The sequence below is a fragment of the Aythya marila genome, assembly GCF_965140915.1.
Source record: "Aythya marila genome assembly, chromosome: Z".
Classification (NCBI taxonomy): domain Eukaryota; kingdom Metazoa; phylum Chordata; class Aves; order Anseriformes; family Anatidae; genus Aythya; species Aythya marila.
The window spans coordinates 2271636-2295191 of NC_139080.1; the positions used below are offsets into that span (position 1 = coordinate 2271636).

General features: G+C 37.7%; 1 protein-coding gene across 3 annotated transcripts in view; it reads left to right on the forward strand.

The window, feature by feature from the left end:
• DYM (dymeclin) overlaps positions 1 to 23556 on the forward strand; it is a 157076-nt gene that overhangs the window by 82084 nt on the left and 51436 nt on the right. For all 3 annotated transcript variants that reach the window (XM_082782842.1, XM_082782841.1, XM_082782843.1), the window contains one exon: positions 10154 to 10256. In XM_082782842.1, the coding sequence (XP_082638968.1) occupies positions 10154 to 10256 (103 nt within the window). The remainder of the gene's footprint in view (positions 1 to 10153; positions 10257 to 23556) is intronic.

Sequence of the window (23556 nt, forward strand, 5' to 3'; positions counted from 1 at the left end):
ATAAAAAGCAAAATCCGCCTGGCTTTGAATTTATAAGCCATGCTTCATCACGAACAATTCAGAAGTTACCTGCAGATGCAGGTGCAGAATCTGTCAAATTTTCTTCCCGTGTAGGGTTTTAGAAGCCTAGAAAAAAGGCGTTGCTCCGCAAGAGACGATCCGTGCATTGAAGATGGAGCACTCCTTAACGGTGAGGTGGATGGTCTGGTTTGGGACTTTGTGTCTTAGTGTGAAGAGGACTGCTAGCAATGCACGTATGCTGATCTTTGGGAGTCTTTTAATTCCTAATGTGGATCCAGGTTCATTTCCATGAGTACACAGCAATTTCCTTTGGAAATGCAGCAGTGACCCCAATGCATATGTGTGCACACGGTGCATTTAAACAAACCAGCATCAAGTAAAAGTTGCTCAAAGGATAAAGATTTGTCCTTAGCTTGCATGGCAGCGATGTTTCTTTCATTTTCTTCTTGTCGTTTCATTGTTCGGAGTCTGTGTTTTTTTTGGGGGGAGGAGTTTTGCTCAGCCTGCTTTCTCCAGCAATTTCCTCTGATTCTCACCCACAGAGCTTTGTCCTAATTCAAGACAAATGTCTTCTCTCGGCAGAAGTGAATTAAGAGCGAGCGGATGAAATGGAAGAACTGTAAACTCGGTTGTCCATTCGGTTTTCATATAAAATATTAACAGGACAAGCACGGGGAACGCTGAAAGGAAAATACATTCATGCCTTGAGACTCCTATGGCAGATTTCAGGGCCGTTGTGCTAGGAATGAACCTTATAATCAGTTTGACCCTTCCTGACTTTTACAAACACTCGCTGCAAATGAAACTCCGGGCTTACTTTTGTAAATATTTACTTCGGTCTCACCAGCTCAGATTCCTTGCTTCCATGTTTCTTCTGGTCTCATTGTCTTTCTGGTTCCCTTTTAACAGGAAATCCTGCTTGCTAGTGCGAAACCTCCATTACGGGTTCAAAGCTGCTTCTGAATTTGCTCATATACTTTCGTCCCAAGCGTGTGTGGCTTTTCTGCTTTTAGGAATAGGAAAATTTCTTCTTCCTTCCTCTGGGAGGCAGAATTCATCATGTCTTCATAGCACATCAGTTGGAGATCTCTGCTCGCTTGTAAGCAGTGGCAGATCCAAGTATACTCTTTAAAATTCACGAGAAGCTTTTGCCGTGAACTAAAGATACCTTAAAGCGCTTCATCTATTACGATCAGGTTTAGGACTGTAGAATTAAAAGAGTGGTCTGCAGTGCTTGCTGTTGAACAGGGAGACAGGAATGAAAAAAAATGGAAATCATTTGGTTACCCATACTGCATTAAAATCAGTTCCCGTGCTTTGGGATTTGCCCAGCAATAGCAGGCGGCTGAGTCACACAGGGTATTTCCAAAGAGACACAGGTTTGTCTTTTTGAGGAGGCCCTAGAGAAGTCAGAAAAAGCCTGACCACTGAGCTGAGGGTCCGTACGTGGCAATACCAGTCCAACGTGGATGTGCCTTTTGCTCCCAAAAAGCGCTTTTCATTTCTTGGGCCTTTAAACACTCGGTGGTGAATAAGTCCATCAGCGGTGACTGTACGAGTCATCTTCCTTGCGGAGAAGACCTTTGCGGAGGTTGCACGCCCTGAGTTTGTTGCCCGTGCATCATCTCCACGAGTCAGATGGACCCTAGTGGTAAGCGTAGCAGAGAGTTTTTCGGCAGAAATTTCATGTCACGCTTCAGTTTTACAGGGTTAGAGAAAGATACGAAGTATGTTACTACGTTCTGCCTAGTGATTTGTTGTCTTCATCGCTCAGCTTCTGTTACCCGGGAGCCTACATCTGCCAGGCATTAGAGTGAACAAGAGCAGTGCCTGCTTCCAGTGCTTCCCCCTGCTCTGAGCCCATCTCCTCTGCGGCACCGATCGGCACCTCCACCCAGTATGCTGCCCTGCAAGGCATTTTGAGTTCTCCATGGCTATTTTCACACATTTCCATTTGTCTGACATGACAGCTTGGGTAATTCAAATGCAAAATGCCTCAAGGTCTCTTCAATAGGCATGGGCATTTGGGGACTTAGTGATTTTTCTCCATTCGTTCATGTTAAATGGATTTCTCCCAGGGCGTAGTTCCTAAAGTGCTTACAGATCACTTCTCTAACGCCCATAGAAAGTCTGCCGAAGTGCCAGTACTGCATCTGCCCAGGCACAGTTCTTCCATGCTGGCCTAGCGATGCATTTATTGCGATTCAGGTGAAGCAGTATGCTGCATTTGTTCTGACATGACCTTCCACGTGTTACCAACTTCCTAAGGAGACCATTAGTGCATCACTATTAACGCAGACGAATGATTTGGGTCTTCTGCTTGGAAATGTCTGCTCAGACATTGTGTCCAGTACATGAGAGCAGTTCTACACTATTCTCACTATTCTTTTTTTTTTTTTTATTTTTGCTCTAATGCATTAAGCAGTAAGTTGAAATGAAGAAGAGTTCCCAAAATATAAGAGGAACATGGTTTTAACATCTAGAAGTCCGGTCTCAAACCTAAGGCATTTTTAGCGCTTGCTGTTTAGAGGGGTGGTCTTCTAAGAGATTGTGGTGTTCATGCAGGCATTGTAAAATCCTATTGTTTAAGGAGTATTTACATAACATGAGGTTTCATTGTTTATGACTTATATTTAATTCTTTAAAATTGAGAACAATAATACTTTGGCACGTATATGAGAGTGGAGAGAAGGAACAGCTCAGAGTTTTTGCCGAAATGTCTGAGAACATTCATTGTCAAATTTTTTGATCCATGGAACTGTTTTTCCATCACCAGATAGTATTTTGTGTGCTTTCAGTTTATTTACAGTCTACTTCTGAACTAGGAGAGTGAGAAGGTACAGAATGTCTGGAATTCCAAGCTTCAAATAAAGATTTTGAGCAGTGCTTTAGTTCTCAAGTAATTCTGTACTTGGAACATACAGAATAATTTTATACATTCAGGTAATGGAAAATTTTTCTCTCTGAGAAGCTTAATAGTGATTTGAACTGGGAGAGCTTCGATCCCTCTTCTTTTTCTTGCCATTTACCTTTATCTGACCTTCCTCTGCTCATCACTCAGTTGTCAGTCGCTCTGACAGTACCCCTTCCTTTCAGGTTTCCTTTTCTTTCTTTGCACTATCATATCAGTCTGAGCTTAACTCAACACTTAGAGAGTATTGAGGTTCTTGTCTTTCCTCCCAAATCTTTCTCTCCCACTTTTTCCTACCATTGCTGCTAATGGCAGCTTCACATTCAAGTTTGAGTATTTTATTTCTGCCTATGCTGTATGTATCCATGCAACCCCCAAATTCCCTGGTGCTTTTTCCTTGTTCCCCACCTCCACTGTCCTCATTACAGACTCCTTTTGATTTTTCAGCTTAAAAGATTGTCTTTTCCCTCAAGTTGCATCTTTTTTTCCCTTCAGTATTTTTTTCAGATTATTTCTTTCCAGAATATCTAAAATGCTTCAGTGAAACACACCTTTCTGACAGTGTGTCTTCCAAACCTTTCCTAGTTTTGGTGAACATAGAGGTCTGACATTTCTGAGCAATGGGAGCTCTGGAGTGTTGTTACCCCAGGCCATCAAGTGGATAATCTCTGACATAAATTTTCCTGTTTGTATGCCAAACAAACATCACTGCCTGTCTGTCTGAATGCATAGCTAAACATCTTCAAAATTTGCTGTAGGTTTATGAAATTGAATGTTTTCTTCAATCATTGCTGTCTTAATTACAAAAGAGGGCACAAGCGACAGATGTGTTACTCTTGCCTGTAACAGTACCGATATGTCAGCATGCTAATACAAGCATTTATTTTTGGAGATAAATTGTTCAGTTTTACCCATATTCCTGGTAGTGATTTCTTTTTAAGGCTACAAAACCCACACATGCAGTGAAGTGAGATGTCTCATAAGAACATTTGTTGTCTGATCTTTCATCAGAATTAGTAATATGAAAAAATACACGAATGTGTGGAAGTTGTGCTCTAGTATTCCTTCCATCTCTTCTGCTGCAGTATGTGTAGAGCATTACCCAAATTCACATAGTCTTAAGGTCCAGAAGAGACTACTTCGATTGTGTCGTCTGACCTCCAGCATAGCACATCGCAATGAACTCCTCCTCCTGGGCTGCAATTTCTTTGCCTCGGCAGAGTTTCCTGAACCAAAGTAGAGGAAGGCTGCCAGAGCATGAAGACAGAGATGCAGCACCAATGACCTTAGCATTTGGGGTGCAGCCTCCTCCTGCTCACCACGTGTAGCAGCAGAGATGCACCAGCTTCCCTCGTGGGAGCCTGGGTAGTAAAAAGGAGGAACGTATTGTGCCTTGAGGCTGGTTTCAGCCATCTCAGTAAGAGAGCTGTGCCAGTGCAACCAGTTTCTGTTTCACTAATTCTTTGTTCTTCTTCTCTTCTGATAGCATGAAGGATTCTCTGTTAACTTTTTTTCTCCACGTGCATATTTTTGTGTTTTGGTCAAATCATCTTTTTTCAAGGGTATTAAGTAATTTATTTGCTTGAGTGTTTCACCGAGAGGTATATTTTCTGGATTAATAAATTAATGTGTACTACTACCAGGAAAACTTAAGACTGAAATTTGAACGTTTTTCAGACAGTTCTGACCTTCTGTTCATTTAATGCATTTCGTGTTGCTTTTTGCCATTGTAGTTTCTTAATAAAAAAATCCTGGGTGGAACGAAGATGTGTAAATGACATCTAGAACCCTGTTACAACAGGAGTACTGTACTGTCTTGTTCAATTTTATTTCTAGTCTCATTGTAAAGAATTGAGTGAGCTTGGCAAGGTCTGTTCTGAATGAATCTCATAATAGCTATTCCATCATTATGCTCTGGATTAACTGGCATGTAATTATCTTTGGTCATCCTATTTACTTTCTTAAAATAAGGTACATCAGTACCTTTCCTTCTTACTGTATGACGCTTTGAGAAAGCTCCAAGACTGATTGACAGTCAACAAGAATGACCTTGTAGAGAAGCTTTCTGGAATATTTTATTTCTGTACATAGGAGTTATCAGGTCTGTCTACTTAACTGTCTGCCTTTATTAGCTGTTCTGTAATAATACTGTTTTGCTGAAAAACATTTGCTTACCATTTTGAGTATGACCATTTTCCTTTACATAATGTAAATAGTTATGGGACGCATTTCCCCCTTTTTTTTTTTCATTATTCTTCTGAGGTCCATTGTTTGCATCTGCTAATGCAGCAATATTTGACTATTTAATGTGTATAAGGGACACAAAAAAATCATTTTTAAATCTAGTCACAGTCTTTTTTTTTTTTTTCTCATGCTGTATTTTTTTGGCAATTACTGTCTTTGGATTTACTTTCATCTTCTGATTTTAATTCCCTTATCTTTTTTTTTTTAACTGTTTAAAAACGTTTTTTATGCATTAATTTTTTGTACATGAGAAGTATACTTTGTGAGCCGTTTCAATCCGCTGTAAAGTGTACTTCCTGCAGAAATTGCAGATGCTTAGGATTTTTTCTTGATTGTTGGCTTGTGACTTTTGGTGGACCAAGAGGAAAGTTGTTAAATGAGTTCCCATTATTGGCATTTTTTTGGATCCATGCGCTGTTTGGAATTGGCTTTTTTGAAAGTGTTAAGTTCATATATTACTGGTTTGAATTTTACTGTGTGTGCAAATAGCACATAATGAAATGACTTGCGTTTAAGCAACCGCTGCCATTTAGTCTGTAATCATTTCTTTATTGGTTGAGGTTCAGCCTTGTGTTAAATTAAAAAGGAATGTTTCATCTTTATAGAAGTAGTTAAGGAACCAGTACTTTCATAATTCCTAAAAATCAGAAGTACAAGACCTTGAGACTGCCATTCAGACCTGAGTCATCCTCACTGGTTCAGCTCATCCATGGTATGATTTGAAGATCTGGAATAGATGCCAGCTGCTATTTCATCTAGCTATTATTCCAACCTTTTATTTTGTTTGCTAAACAGTGGTCCATAAGCACTTCTATGAGTGAGAGTTGGGTTGGAGCACTAACTCATTTTCATTGTTCTGAACATAATATGTCATGGGTATAAGTTGTCTAGAATGAGTGAGATCAAAGAGCTGTCCAGGTCCATAGCTGCTCTGAAGGTGATGAAAAGACAAACAGAAGTATTCTGGTATAAAATTCCATGTCCCTGTCAATCTGTGGAGGCTGCCCTCCACGACCACGTGGCTCAAAAGATCAAATTGAAAAATATGCATACCCAGTTTTAGTGGTGCAAAAATAGAAGTATGACTAAGACACGTGAGGGGAATTTGGGAGACAGTCTTAATTTCCACCTGTGCATGAATTGTCACTAGTCTCACGTACCCTACAGTGGGGTGGGAACAACTTTGACATTATGTAAAACATCATTTCTATTTTTAATACCATTATTCATGCCTTAAAAACTGGAAATAGACCCTAAAACCTTACAGACGCTGAAGATGTGACTACCTCAAAACCAAGCACCTCCTTTAGAAGGCAACGTTTGTCTTATGATAAAAAAAAAAAAAAAAAAACTCAATGAGCTAAATTTCATGAAATGATTTGGGGATTGCAACTAAATCTATTCTGATACTTCAGAAATTAAGTTCATATTTGTCAAGGTTGTTTTCGGAGCCACAGATAGAGGAATTGTAAGTGAAGTACTTGGTGGCGAAGTTTACACCCATCTTGGCAGCGCTGCTTCCTTTGGAGCTCTGTGTTCAGTGAATAATTGCAGTATTTGGCCTTTTTTCTGTCTAGCTGTACTGTTTCTTTGGAGCTCTTTGAAAGTTTGCAGTTCACTCTTCCTCTCATGTTCTCTGGGCGTAGTTCTGTGCTATGTTTTCATTCTCAGTATGGAAAGTTCCTGCCTACGTGTCCCTGCCCTCAGACTGCTGTGTCAGTTTGACTCCTCTAAGGGACTGTGCTCTGGAAAGGACAACCAATCTGTGAAGAAAACTGATTTATTTTTTTTTTTAACCTGAATATTGGTGTTCTGGGCAACAGTCCCACAAAGAAGTGTTTCAGCACAGGTGCAAAGGTGATGAGCTGTGGCAGGAAAGCAAAACTTTGCAAGGGGAAGCCCCATTGCCAAAGACAACGTATAATAGAGTTTACCCCCCCAGTGCTGATTCAGAAATAGAAATCAGCTACTGAGTGCCTGCTTATGCAGTAAACAAGCAGTCTGCTTTAATTATGTTACACTTAGTAAAAAAAAAAAAAAAAAAAAAAAAAAAAATAAAAGGCAAAAGTAGGGTATAAAGAAATATTCTTCTACCCTTTTTCTTTCTCCCTTTTACCCCATTTACCCCATTTCTCTTCATTCTGCCGGAGAAAATAAAATAAATTTGCTCTTTGGTGTTCCAGTTCCATGCAGAATACTAATGTATGTGCATTCTCCTACTCAGATGTGTTGAATAAACACACTTTTCAAAATCTGATCCCAATTCTTTGTTTTATTCACATTTCATTTAGAGCCAAAAATATTTATTTATTTATTTATTTATGGGAAAAAAAAAAAGCTACCTGTTGGAAATCCTGTGTCATCCAAATTCTGTCTTCCTCTTTGTGGAATTGACAGTGTCTTCTGAAGCAGACACAAGATTTAACCTGTCCTTGCTGCACCCCCTGTAAGCATCACCAGGTTGGTTTTAAGCGATTATTCTGTCTCCACAGCACTAGATGGTGCTGATGGCAGTATCTCTGAAATCTGAGCCTTCAAAAATACCAGTGATTCTAAAAGTAGCACTGCTGTTTCAGGCAAAGGACCAGCCTACAAATCCAAATTTTAATTTGAACAAAAATTTCAGTCTGTGAATACAGTAGCTGAAAGGAAAATCCTGGAAATCCTATTAATATATCTTATTTCTGTGTTGCTTGTTCCCTGTTTAACAGGTGATTGATGCTTTTGACTAATGACTGCAAATTAGTGGAAGGTTAACATTTGTCCCAGGAATTAGATAGCTTGCCAAGGTTTTGTTGGACAGCATGAAGGAAAAAACAGAATTCCACTTTTCATGACATCAAATCTATTGTGTTATCTTATCATAAAAACTCTAAATGTTTCTCAACTCTTACTACCAGTACAGAGAAGGGTTGCTTTCTAATCTCATCTGGCATTCTTGCCACATCAGTCCAGCTGAGATTATCTCCATCCCAGCAAGAGAGACAGGCACCAGCATTGCTGGCCTCACTTTTGGCTGTGTGGTCTCGAGGCTGTTTCTCCCACTGTCAGACTCTGGCTGAACTTTGAGGATGGTACAGCATAGCCAAGGGCTCTCATGGGGGTTAATTAGTTGTCTTAAATGCAGCGAAGGTTGTCCTCAAACGTAAACTGTTAATCTGTTCTAAGAAATATCTGACTGAAGAGGTGTAGGAAAATAGTGGGATTTACCGAGTTTGTTCTCAAGATGTAAGCTTTGGGCTTGAGAAGCATAACTAATTCCTTGCAACTGTGAGAAGTGTTGAAAAAACATTTTCCTGAAACTCTTGGCTTGCAATGAGGGGACAAGCACTGATAGTCTGAGAATTTGCTCTTAAGGCTGCAAAGGATTTGATATCAATGTTATTTTTTCGGTTGAAAATAAAGAGTACTTCTTCGAATTCTGACTATCATTTCTTGATGCAGAAAAGCTTTCTAAGCACATCACTCAGCGCTGAAGTTGTCCTCTAGTTCCAAGAAATACACACTATCTAGAATGTAACACTGAACTAGTGTTTTGCCACTTTTTTGTTTATTAAATTGATTTTAATATTGCCTAACTGAATCTGGTGAACAGGGAGTCTGCTACTGCTCTGAAAACATTTTGGAGAAAAACAGATAACAAATTGACTGTAGTTTTGTGGGGTATTTGCCTGCTATGTGTTTTGCTGCTTTTATTGTACCCTCTGTTGATAGTTGATGTTGTTGAACCCACTTGTAGTCAGCTCCTTTCCTAATTTACAAGGTATTTTCATCTGTTCAGGTTTCTGTCTCTATGAGTTATCTGTAAATTGACAACAATGTTGTAGGAATCCAGCAGTTTTACAGAAGTATCTGACTCCTTGAAGCTGCTAAGCACTAGCCATCATCCTTTGTCCACTGCTTCTGCTTCTTTCAAGTCTCTTGCACCTTTGCAATTGAGTTATATTCTCCATATATGTGAAATGATACCGTCTGCTATGAGCATTCATGTGCACAGAGGTGTTTCCTTAATTCCACACTTGCTGTTTTTTGTCATCCAACAAAACAATCCATCAAAATCCATCAATCCATCGTTACTTCAGTCAGTGGTGTGAATTCTATAGCTTTTATTTTTATGTAGCCTTATTGTTTTATAAATGCACCTGCCATCTTTCCCAAACTCAATTTAAATCATAGGATTGCAGCAGGAGAGCTCTGCCCTGTTTTGTATTTGTGAAGCACTACAGCACATATTTGGTCTTGAATATTCAGTTCTATCTTATGATGTCTTATACTTAAAGTACATGCAGAGCTGCAAAAGATTTTAAATGATTTAGGATTGCTTGTTTCAACAAATGAATAGAATTTAGAAAAAAAATGCAATTTTTTTTCAAAATGCACGAAAAAAATCTTTGTATGCATATGGACCTCTGATTTTACAGATTATTTATAAAGCTAATGTAATGCTCTATTCCTTGACTTGAACTAAAACCAAGTTGAGAAGAACATGTACTAGTGACATCTCAGCTTCCAAATAGCCAGGGCTTCTGTCATGTACTTGGATTCTTCCTATGCTAAGCAATTAGGCTATTGAAATGAAAAATACTCAAGATTATTAAGGAAAATAAATATATTGCATGAGATGCTATGCTTGGAAATTGTTTTTTAATGAATACATACCAGTTATGAACTAAAATTGTATGTATACTATTCATTCTGTTGAAGTTTGACTTTTAAGTACTTAACCATGAACACAGGATCTTCACATCATTTATTTTTTCAAATTTCTCAAATTCAAATTCTGTTGTTGCTTATTCCAGATGTTTTTTATTTATGTGTGTATATATATACAATGATTGTACATTGCAGTTTAAAAATCTGCACGTTCAGATCTGTGTATACAGTAATGCATCTCTTCTGACTAGGTCATCTAATTATCTCAGACCACTACTGTGAATTTGTTTTAATTATTTTTTTTTCATTTTTTTTTCTCTCCAGTTTATTTTCTTTGTTGTCTAAAAAACACAACAAGGTGTTGGAGCAAGCCACGCAGTCCTTAAGAGGTTCCCTTGATTCAAATGACTCTCCGCTTCCTGATTATGTGAGTACTGAACTTAGTGTTTTGGAAGGTGTTTCAAAATAGAAGTGGTGCATCCCTAAATCTGCAAAGATTTATCAAAATGTGTGACAACTAAGTAACCACCAACACCAAAATACAGGAACCTGCATGAATGATGTCATGTCTGAAACTTCTTTAAAAAAAAAAAACTTGCACTTACAAATGGCAAAACAAAACCGCAACTATTCATAGCTCAGAGACTTACTGTACCCTGTCAACTTGCAATTTGCAAGCCATTTATATTTCAGGATATTTAAATCATACAGTTAAAAACATTATTTTTAAGAACAGGGCTTTGGCATCCACAGTATGTTGAAATACCTAAACTGGTCGAGAACAATCCTAGTGAGCCTTTGAGAGAATACTGCAGTCATGGGTCAAATTGGTATGTTCTGAACGCGTGTATACATACAGCACTCTTTTCAGTTTACTAAGCCAATACCCACAAATAGGCAGCAATTTTGTAATTTAATTGCATGGCTGCTGGAAAATCTCTAGCTTCAGTAGAAAATGATTTCTTCCAAGGACTTGAATGATATCTTTGTACTACCAAAGTATCTTTGGTTTGTACTCATTTGAACTTCCACTAAAATACTGTCTAAAAAAGATGTTTTGATTGATCAGTTACTCTGAATTTTTGAGGATGAAAATGTAGCAACTGTCTCATTTTGAGTGTTAAGACATACACCAGGACGTGCTTGTCATTACATGTCATAGTACTCTAGCACAGAAGTACCTAAAAAGAAAATATTATACGGTAGTTCAGTAACTTAAATTCAGGCTCCTTAACCTGCATCTTTTAGTTAATATTTCTGACACATACCATAAAAACTGGAGGCATTTTGTTGTTCAGAGACAGCCAGGTTTCTCGAGCAGTTAAGTATATTTTTGCTGCCTTATGATGCCTTAATTCATATGAAGCTCCTCACAGCACCTGTGATTCTAGGGGCTCTGATTTCTCTCCCAGAAGTTGCTGTCTGACCTTTAACTTACCAGCAGCTTTAGAACCTGAAACATCTCAGCAAGAGCCCCCTCCTAGTTTGTGTTTTGAGTAGGAGACACTGCCTGTTTGTCCTGTAAGGTGATACACAAGCTGTTTAAAGCTCTTTCATCTGCATAAGCATGAACAACTGAATGCCCCTGAGACTTCAGATACCTTGGAGAGGATTTGATGTGGTAAATGGCCCTTTCCCATGGGTCCACTTCTTGATCAATAGGAGCTCATGATGTAGGGGCACAGTTGTGAGGACTGCGTATTTTGGATACATTAAACATTTCTGATTGTTTTGATTGATAAGGCTCTTGGGACTGCATTTCTTAGAGGTGATTAACCCCGGTGTCATGCCAGGTTCCAGCTTAAGCAATTACATTGCTTTGTGTTCAAATTCCTCCTTTGGTCTCGTGGCACTTTATTGATCTGTCCTGAAAAGCAATGGGGTTTTAGTGGGCTTCCCAGCCAAAGGGAGGCTGCTCTGGTGTACGTGATGGCTTTAATTATCTGTCCATCCAAGCTTACCTCATTCTGCATCGTGTCACAAAATAGTCTTTGGTAGCTTGAGCCGCTCTGCAGCAGCCTAAGCTGTACTGATCCATCTTCTGCATCTGAGTGCCTGGTGTATGGGCACGGGGCTCCCTGGGCTGGGATTGATGCTGCAGGCTGTCTCATATGAAACTAACCTCAGAGACACGCTGGGGTCTCGGTCAACCAGCTGTCAGACCTCTTCAGGTGCCTAGATAACAGGGCTGCAATTTTTACACTAACTTAGAGCTATAGTCCTTGCATTAGGAATATATGTGGCCTATTGTCTCGGGGATGTTGATGTTATGTAAAGAGACCTTCACATTATCTAGACATTATCATCGAGTTTGGGACCTTTTTTTTTTACATACTAGTTGCAAACTATACTGCAGCTAAGTAAGGACCCAAGGTATTCTCCATACTCTCCGTAGAGTCATCCCCTTAAAGGTCGAGACGGCTGAGAATTGCAGTTTATGGAGCACTGCTGGGGGAGCACTGCCCAGAGATTTAGATAGTTTGCTGAATTTCTTCCCTTTTACCACTGTTATGACATAGGGAGGGAGGGGAGGAGAGGAACAGCAGTTGGAAAGATTGCTTTAGGGGAGAATAAAATCACTGAAGTTTATTGCCTGTATTTTGAGAAAAGAATGTGTATTTCTATGCGTCTTTTTTTCCAAATTTTTCTAAATTGCTCATGTTCTAGCTCAATCTGAAGCATTTTCAGTTATCTAAATAAAAGTGTCAGCAAGATTTCAATCAGTTACTGCTCCTGAAAGCCCATGTTTTTATTGTCTGTAAGTTGTTCCAGTTTGCTTGCATTTGTTGGTGCAAGAATGTCGTAAGGAACTTGTGGAGCAACGAATCTTAAAATTGAGATAAATTAAGTGTCTTAGGTCATGAAGCCTGAGTTGACAGAAGAAGGACTTTCTCCATCTCTCAGTTCTACCTCTGTCCCCCTGTGGAACTAAGAAAGGGATGATGCTGATGTTGCCTGCTCTGTTTGGGTTTGTGTCTAGTGAGGAGGAGGATTACCAAGTAGGCTATAATCTCTTCACAGGTGTCATTCAGACTTGTCAAATATGTTTTAAAAACACATTTCTCATTATTTTTTAATTTTGTAATTTATAAATGATTTTTCTTTTTGCATTTTATAATCCAAAAGTGAATTTGTACAATACCTAGGTCACAAAGGTTAAATCATATATAAAGTTCCTCCAGGTGTTGCTTATAGTCAAGTGTTCCCTTGCATGCCTTTCCGCCCATTTGTGAGTGCTAGATGGGATAGGCATATGTTAATTTCTGAGGGCTTGAACAGAAGTGGTGTTTCAGCTGTACTTAGTTTTTTTCACATTCATACAAACAAAATTTTTGACCTGAGCTGCTGATTTTTAATGGTGGTAAGAATATTCTGGGGGTCTCCTTTACAACGCTTCTTGTGGTCTTGTGAGTATCTGCTGGGGACTGCCATCAGGTCTCCAGCGTACAGCAAAGCCATAGGTATTTTTGTTGTGAACTACAGTAAGGAACTGACCCAGTTGGCTTTTATAGTGTTCTTGCTGAGGTTTTCTGGAGTTTAAAAAAGAAAATAGTACGACCTGGAGCACTTTCCTGGTCCATTGCGGAGGAAAGCCCTGATAAAATGTACTCAACATGATGCAATTCAGGAGCAGGAAGGAGAAGCCAGAGGGGAGAACGGGAGCTCTATTTTCATAGAAATAATTACCTAATTTGAAATACTACACTTCTGTCAAATTGTCCTTGTCTATGACTATCTCCAGTGTTGAAGAAATGGGAAAAATCTGCTCAGGTTTGTTCATGGCTTTCTTACGTTCAGTGAAAGCACATTTGCCAGAATTTTTAACCAACAAGAAAACTGGTAGTAAAATAATAGAGTGTTTTGCGTCTTTAAGTTCAAATAAAGACAAATTACTTCGGTAAACATATCAGTGATTTTTCTTTGTAATTTTATTACAACCTAATGTCATCTGTTATATCATGATACAAATATATGTAGCAGCATACCTAGAGGCATGATAACTTCCCTCAGAAAATAGCACATCAGACCTGTCATTGGAGCTACCATCTGCCCAAACTGTTGCTTTTCAAGAATTTCATAGGATTGTGCATGATTTCTGAGCACTTTGACAGTTGGTATGCTGCAGCTGGTAATGAGGGATTCTCCTTAACTATGTCGAGGGAGGGAGGGAGAGTTCTGAATTTTGGTGAGCTTATGTCAGGGATTCAGAATTCAGTCCCTAATTCAATTTAAAAAAAATAAAACCAACTGTAGGATCAGTTTTAGTTTCAAACAGTTTGATATGCATTGTCACTTGGGTCTTTGGTATGTATTTGGCTACATAGTTGTAATTAGGTTTCTAAATTTATTTCAGCATCATCTAATGCAACACAGGGACAAGAGCTTTTATGGCAGTGGGAGCCCGACCTCTTGTTTACTGGTGGTGGGCTTGAAGGCTTAGCAGTTAAATGAAAACTCCTTGGAGCACATTTCCAGAATCACTCAACACCCACGGCAGGGGTCAGAGCAACCCGCCACTGCCATCTGCTAGGAGTTCTTCTCTCTACCACTGTCCATGGGGGTTTTACCTACAGCCTTACGTCGCTTTAATGGAATAACATTAACAGAAAATAGGGTTGGTAAGGTGATTACTAGCCACATAGGCTATCTTTTTTTTTTTTTCTTTCTGAATTTTGGCTATAAAAATTAAGCCTGTTGTTCTATCCAGTTGAAGCTTAAGCTAGGAAAAAATCTAAAAATAATCCATCTAGCGCTGGTATCTCCATTTAATTCACGTGCAGGACTATTACTTAAACAGCACTTAAATGGTGGAGGAATTTTGTCAGTGGTAGAAACATTGTAGTGTGGTATAACTGTAGTCCCTTAAGTATCTGAAGAGCCATCCTTTAAACTCCTGTCCAAAATCTGTTGTTTCTTTGTTAGTTGAGGCATAGAAATTAATGCATGTTTGTGATATGAATGCAGTGAGCTATGTATGGAAGTCTGCAGTAGCAAAGCCTGGTGGTACAGTGAGAGTTCCCAGTCAGAGCTGACTTTTTCTGGCTCCTTACCAATCTAGTTAAATTTACCTGCTGTGCAGAGCTAGTGTTACATGGAGGCTTGGAATTCTGCAAATGTCAACGAGGTTTTCTCTCGTACTAATAATGAGAATTAAACTTAGCATTTGTGTGATGAGATTTCTGAATTTCGTTTTTCTTTTCCTTCTCAGTTTGTGCTCTATAATGGGCTAAACGAAGTCCAATATTTAGATTCTTCTTTGATTTATCCTTGATTTATATGGTAAATAGAAAGCAGCTGTCTATTTAAGCATCTAATTCTTGAAACTCTTAGGCCCCTCAAGCGTCATCTGGAAATAATGTAGCTTGTAAAACAAAGCTAAGAAGAAAAAGCAATGTTTGTTTTATGTGGGATGAATGACTTCAGTTGGGGTCCTTCTAATTCGGCCATTATGAGGGTTATTAAAAAGCAGTATTACAAAAGTGGTTTCAACAAAAAGAATTTTTTTGTAACTTGTATCTTGTTATTACAGTTGATTATATTCAAAGCTGCAAGTACTTCATAAATAGTCATTCATTTAGTTTCTCAGAGTCCTGAACTAATCACCCTCCTATGCATGGGTAGATGTTAAAAGGTTCCCCTATTTCCTTTACTCCCTAGAAAGAAATTTTATTGTAAAAGTAAAGTATCCGTATTTATCTTAGAAATTTGGGGTTACTAAAGAGTAGTTAAAATATGGTCTATGAACTGCAGTACTGTCTCTCTTTTAAATATAGTGAAACAAATCTAGAACTTATACATTTTCTGTATTTAGTTAAATTACAGTGGATGAAAGATGATAGTACCATTAATCCAAAAGGATGAAGTAAGCTTTATTTTCAGTATATGCAGTGTAGTAATGGCCATGCTAAACGACTAGAGCAAAATTAATGCTGTAGAAATACACAATGTTAACACCAGTAGACTAAAATCTTTTATCTGTGATATTTGTCTACTGTTATGTAGTCATATAAATCCTGTTCTGCCACTTCCAGGGTACTAACCAAGCTTATTATTCCATGTAAGGGTTTGGTATTTCAGTTAAGGCTGTGATGTCTTGTGATGCAGATGTATTTTGATAAAGGATAAGATGCAAATAAGTTTACAATTTTAGCCTATCCACCATGTAGGACATACTATCAGTGTGAACAATATTTGAACAGTAAATACGAGCTGTGGTGTTTTGATGTTCCCACAGTATGTTTTCTACTTACATGGATATGCTGCAGCTCTATCTGATTTTTTTTAATTATCTAAAGAAGTGGTTTAATGCAGAACCCTGCCACCAGGCATAAGTGTTTTCCAATAAATGTGTTCTATTGTGAAGAAATAGGAACTCTTCCCTGGGATCATCTGATGACTTCAGTAATGATGCAAAAATAAAATTAAACCCACTTCCAAATAAACTGGTCAGCCATAATAGAGTTAGTATGATGCAATTAACATTGTTTAGCTGGTAGTCTGTAAAACTACGGCTTATCAGTAAGTTCTGCGTACATACAAAATGTGCATGAATTGTTTAGCTGTAGAATTGAATATACCATTGGCAGAATAGGAGTTCTTTTACCAAATTAATTTAAGACTCCTTACTGAGATATGTCCATATATGACAAATACTAAAAAAGAAAAGCTAGGGTCATTTCTTTTCCTGTACTGTGTTTTAAAAACTCAGAAGCCACCTACTTTTCACAAAAAGCACACTGCCTAGGTCTCTTAAATGCTATTTTTGTCAGTATTTTCCTCCATTATATACCACTAAGTAACTTGGTAAGATTTTTTGATTGCATTAGCCATTCAGTAGTTAATAGTCTGAACAACTTCAGTGTTGTATGAATTTTTAGATACTTTTGCTGGGTATTTTAATAACCTTCAAATACAATTACACAAGAAAATCTTCTTAGGCTATTGTTTACTGAGGTGGTATATGGTAAACCAGTATCATATTGTAATGTTTCTATACAGCATGTGAATTCTGACGATTTAAGCTGTATTTAGTATGCAGATCATTTTGTTTTGTACTAAGTTACCTTCTTTTTGATCTGAATTGATGGCTTATGAGCCAAAGTGACATTTTCAATATCAGGTTATTCTTGGGTACGCCTGTCTCCGCTCCATTATTGAGCCAGAGGGCTATAAATACATTTTCTAAATATTAGTCATACCCTCCTTCAGATGAAGTATATCTTAGTTTAGAGAATATTTCTCTTACCTAATACCCCTATTTTTACATCATCAAAAAATAGTCTTTTCAGAATAGACTGAAATAACCAACCTAACCCAAATCTAAACCAAGCTCTTGTATTTAGTAATAGCAAATTTCTGCACTTCTGTCTGAATTCTTAGTTCTTCCCTTGAAATGAATTGGAAACTTTCCTGAGAAAAGGCTGCATAAATTATCCTTAAACAGAGAGAACAAACTATCTTAAAGTCCTGTGCTAAAAATATTAGTGAAGTTCAGTCAGTTTAAATTTCCGAGTACTAGTACAAAGGACTAGTGTTTTTTTGCTGTTCGTCTTTGCATTATCGTGTCTAATAATATGCTTGTGGTTGAAGGACTTTTGGACAAATACATTGTTATTTGCAGATTCAAAGAGATGTTTTTCATTCATCATTCAGGAGTCTCACTGGTATCATACAAAGGTCTCATTGGTATTTGGTATTTGTGTTGCATACACAGACTGCGTTCAGTGTTTTTTCACTTATTTTCCTGGGTGTTGAGAATTTCTGAGGATAAATATTATTATCTGTATTGATTTTAGAATATTCAGTGTTTCAGCAGCATCTTGTGATCATCTGATTAAAAATCATTCATTCTTCAGATCTGTGAGACAAGAGAACAGAATTTGGCAAGTAGAAAGAACGGCCAGCATTAGGAATACACGCAGCTGCTGAGTCTTCTAAAAGCCAGTTGTTTTAGTCATTACACACATTTGAAGAAGGCCAAACATCAAGACCTTTTCTCTTATTTACCTTCTCTACTAGTTATATAGTTCTGGGGCATTGTCATTATTTTGCAGTAAAGAGGTATAACTGATAACATTAGTTTGCATGCTTGTACTCAGAAGACATTTTTCGATAAGACCACTTATGTAAGTGTTCATAAAGTAGAGGGTGATTGTAGCTAAAGAAGTTGCTACAATTTGTTTTAGTAAAGGATGAGCTCTGTCTCAGGGCCCATTCACACCTCCCCAGATTAACGAGTAGAATTTTGTGCACTGATTTTCTACTGTGCAGTTATTTGTGTTTTGTTTGGGAGACCTAGAATCCTGATGTATGCAGTGATTTTAGAAGAGTCTGGAGTGTGACACAGCATAAGCTGTAGGTACAATATATCACCATTAAGAGAGAGACTTCACAAGTCCTTCTGTAAATGCTGTTTATTACTACCTTGTAAGACAACATTTGCTCAGTTCAGACTGATGAAGAATTTTGAAGTGCTTGGATGAAAAAAGTAACAGTACTGATCTTCAGAAGCATCTTTATTTGTTATTATGGTCTTCAGATGGTTTTCTGCCAAAAAGTAAATCAAAACATGTTTGGAATAGGCCCGTGGATGGCCTCATCAATTCCAGGAAAGCCTAACTGCAGCCACCAGTAGTGTGTGTGCATCTCCCAGTCCTTCACATGCGTGGGTTTTTTCAGAGGTTTTCAGGAGAAGTTGATGGTTCAATGTGGTTGTGCTTTGTCAAACATCCATAGACAAACAGGAAAAACAAAAACAAACAAACAAACAAAACAAACAAACAACAACAACAAAAAAAAACAGTGCAAGAGCTCTGCAAAAGAGCACAGCAGTTTTGGAAAGAGTACAATTTATTTTTGTAACTTCTATGTATTTCAACAATGTTGTAAAACAAACTTTTAGTGTTCCTCAAGCAAGGTTTTGATTGAAAAATGTAATGCTTAAAAACCAGAAGTATGTTTCCATATGTTATAAACATCTCAGTAATTCTTTTTTTAAACATGCAGCCTTATAAAGTGAAGGAAATGGACACAGAAGGAAATCTGTTCAAACCCTTTCAGACTGTTTGGTACTAAATACTTAACTGGAATCTTTTTACGTTAGTTTTTTTCTGTGTGAGATATTGCTGAAACATTAGAACTTTTTGATGTTTCATCTCCTATTTCCATCCATTTTTCTTCATATTTTATGGGGAGACATAGGCTAACTATTGAGTTTTTTGAGTATTTTAATTGGATGTTGTTGTTTTAAAGTTAATAAAACTGACTTAAAAAAAAAAAAAAAACAGAACAAAACAAAAAACAACAACAACAACAACAAAAAACAACCAAACAAAAAAACAGACTTCCTCAGATTTCTTCACTGCAGATATCTGTGTTCTGGAATTTGAAATATTGCCAGAGGAGGAAAATGTGAGAACTGAAATTAAGTCAAAAATCAGTTATTTGAAAAAGACAGTAAGCGGTAGATAGTGCAATTCAGACTGTGGATAAAACCACATGTGAAACAGTTTATCTGACAAATTTCTACTTAAGTCTGCCTGAATTGAAGCATATGGAATTTAAAATGGGACCTTTTTGACAGATGTAGAGCCTGTACAAGTTACAGAACCACAGTCCGGTCAAGTTAAAATTTATCTTCTTGGAGATGCAGTGTCCCCCTGGACAGCCTACTGCAATATTACCTTTAATGTCATGCAAGTTATCTGCTGTTAATTGGCAGTGTGGGTGGCCAAGGGACCAAATGATGGGCTGAAGGAAAGTGGAATTCTTTAGAAGGAATGAGTTGATAAGACTGAAAGACAGTCTTAGTATGAAGTGAGGAAAAAAAATGGTTTGGAGAAGGAAAATCACTGAAAGAGGCAAAAATTCAAAACCAAAAATACCCTGCCAGGGTTGGTTCCTCTCCTGCTGCTCATAAAGAACATCACATGTAGCAAAACAAGCTGCTTACTGAAAACTAATTTACTCATTATCCCACCGAAAAAGCAATATTTAAAAAATGTAGAACAGAGAAATTTAGTTTTGTTTCCTCCTATTGGAAGTGGAGGATTCTTGTCCTCTGTGAACCAGCTTTGTGAAAAACCTGTAAAAACAGATGTCAGTAAGATACAGCCACAGAAATCTAGAACAATCTCTCTTTTTTTTTTTTTTTGGGGGGGGGGGGGGGGGGGCGGAGGGGGGGGGGGCGGATTATGAAGTCACCCTGATGCTTTTCACAGAAATAATTGGAATGATGTTTCTCTTCCATGTAATCAGTGCTTCACATGAAGTTTCTCGTTTCTTCATGGTTTAGGAACGAAGAGAGAGAGGAGCATTTTGCACATTTCATATATAAAATTAATTTTATGAACATGATTTTTTCCACAGAATTGATTAATTACAGGAAGAATTACCCAGATATTGGACAAGACGTAATAATGCTTAACATGCTATGAATTCGATAAAAACATAGCACTTAAAGGACTCTGTGTAATAATAGTTACACAAATTTGTAATTAAATTGTATGCTAACACACATGTATCCATTGGGATAAGGGAAGTCCTATGTTTTCAGTCTTTATCATGATATCCGCCTTCGGAGGATTGAACCCTGCAACTTTAATTTTAAAGCAACAACAGGTGGTATTTTCTTGGGATTTTTTTTGTACGTGCACTTAATCTATGTAAAAACTAACAAACTCTTTTAAAGGGCAAATACATTTTTAAAAGAAAAAATAAGTCATTCTACATCAGTTTTCTGCCAGTGAAATAACAAACATAAAACCATTTCAGGGAAGTATCTTTTAAAACATTCATAAAGAGGAAAGGCTCTAATAGATTACCTTTATTTAGGCCTGCTATATCCTTATCCCGTATTCAGCTGGGAAATGTATATGATTGCCTGCACTACTTTGAAACAAAGTTGAGAGGAGTAAGATTTTTTTATTGCCATTCAGATATGTTACTGGAATGTGGTGAAGGTTTTCCAGAATTGCTCTTGTACATACTTAGGCTTGAGCCAAAGCTGAGTGATCTGTGGACTGCCACTGAAGTATATGGCATCTTCAGAGACACTATGTTCTGCTGCATTTTTCTTGATACAAAGCTGGTACAGCATGTACGGAGTCTGCTCCACTGGAGCATTTGTGTGCATGCTAACCCAAACACTTGACCTTAGAGAAACAGTTTATGGATAACAAAAAGCAACCTTCATATTCTTTAGAAGATGGATTGTAGCATTTCAGGTTAGAGTTAAGGTTTTCTTTGCAACAGAAATAAAAGTTCCAACTACATATATTCTCTCCAAATAAACTGAAAAGGGAATGTCTGTTGCAGTTCCTAAAGGCAAGTTTTTACATTACTTACTATCAACTTATTCACAGCACTTGCAAACAAATTAGGTGCTTATGCAATGCAGAGAAAAACAAAAATCGGTGTCTGAACAAATAATAGCAGATTTTCCCATTACTACATGAATCTTTAGGATTTTGATATATCAGGACCATGGAATCATGTCAACGTTCCCTGGGGAAAAAAACTTTATTGAATTTTTCAGAAACATGAAATTATTTTTTTTCACAAAAGATTCGCTATCACACTGTGCAGTGGACTCTATCTGATCGTTAGAGTTCATTAGAAAACTTTGCCTAAATTGTACGTGAACAATCGCAATAGCTTATAGAACTGTGGTGTAGAACAATCGACTGACTCCAGGACAGATGTACAACATAAACAAGTGCTTCTCTGTCTTTCAAACACAGTTACCTTACCTATGTGTGTCACTGCTGTGTATAATGAACCAGGCTGCACAAAATTAAATTTCATCCCAGAATAGAGGAGTCTTCATAAATATTTCAGGAAATTTTATTTAGTTGGATAATGCATTTTTTCCATATTTCTATCAAGAGTGTTTTGCCTCAACATTTGAAAAAATGTCATCTGTTGATTATGTTTCATTTTTTTAATGGGTAGCTGTGTACACAGACTCCTAGAGTTATTTTCTGTGGGTTTTGGCTTTTCTGAATCTCAGTTAAAGGTTCATTTTTCAGCATTCAGGCTATGGCTGGTGTATGCTTCCAGACCATTAGACAGGAAGCTGAGCACTGCTCATCAACTTCTGTGCTTATCAGAATTGATGCAGGACCCTTACCCAGCGTCCAGGGGAATAACTTTAAAATAAATTGGCATATAGTAAAAACATGTATCTAAAAGTTACTCCATGTGTTTGTTTTGTCTACTATCAGCTCTCTAAATGCTATGTCTCATCTCCTTCCAATTTGCATTTTATTTAATCTCTGAGAGCAGTTCTTGTAATTTGCATATAGAGGATTTTTAGATCCATCTTATGCTTTATAGAATAAATTGTACTGTTAAAAGCCATGGCCAGTTCTGAAGGGATGGCAAGGGAAGAGGAAAACATAAAAACGTTTTGTTATAACTTAGGAAAGAGCTTACCTATAGATTCTTTAGATTGCCAACCACTTCAAAGACCAATAATGCAGCTTGTCCTTTTAATAGGATAGATTTCTTACATCTTTATCTATCCTCCTGAATTTTCAAAGTATTTAATAACACTGAAAGATTTAGGATGAGCATAGTATGCACGTAAAGTAGTCTCATAAACAGTTGTATATCTGAATTGCTTTTCTAACCATGCTATTATACCCTAATATATCAGAAGAAATAAAAGCACTCCTCATGGTTTTCTTCAGCTCTGTGGTAAAATGGTGGCTATAAAGCAGCATATTCCTATTTACAACAGTTTGGGCATCTTGCCCTGTAATCCCTTGTCAAGCATCTGTTATTTAGGACCTAAAATTTGCATTGTGCACTTTTTAACTTTTAAGGAGTTACAATGTAAAAAGAGTACTGCATCACCATCATCATAAGTTTTGTGTGCATGTTTTCACCTGCTGCATGAACAGCAGCTAGCTCAATCAACTATATTTTTATTTTTGAATGTGGCTAATATTCTCAGGAGGCTGTTTACATTATTTATTTATTTATTTATGGTGATTGCCTGTTCGTATCTTGTTCAACTCAATTTACCTTTGCAGCGAGGCTTCTTGTTTGAGCACACCAGTAGTCTCACACTGAGAAGCCAGGAGAGGAGTACGTGTGGCCTTGGCAGAACACTGCTTTGCTTGCTTGCATGATGATCCCCATACTGTAATGACGTGAAATGTCTGCTCTGCAAACTCCTGACTTTCTTACGCCTCCTACAGAAATTTCAATAGCAATTTTACCCTAAAGGCAAAAATGCAGAGTTCTCTGGCTGCTGACTGCGTTGTGAGTAGCACTGACTCTTTTCCCACTGGCATTACGTGCACTGTAGGAAGTGTAAGATCTTTCCCAGCTCCTGCACATTACATTCAGACAGCTGAAACGTGTGCTGCATTTGGGATCACTGATCACCTGGTTCCTGTCCATGCATTTAAATGTTCCTCACAAGTAACTTGACATTTGGTTGTTTTCAAAGTATTTTTAGTGAATGCTATTAGGCAAAGTGATAAGCAGTTTTCCACTTAGATTGTTATGGAAATGATGGAAACGTGATGCGGTCCATGTTCATTTTTGAGGACTTGGATTCCACAGTCTCGGTCAGGATGTTTCTTCTCTTAAATAGAGTCAAAAATGCTCAGAGGTGCTTTCAATGGAAAGCAACTGTCATACATACAAAGTAATGATGGTTTTTGAATGTCACAGCAAAGATGCTGAACCACAGTAGGTAATCACTGGGGAACCAG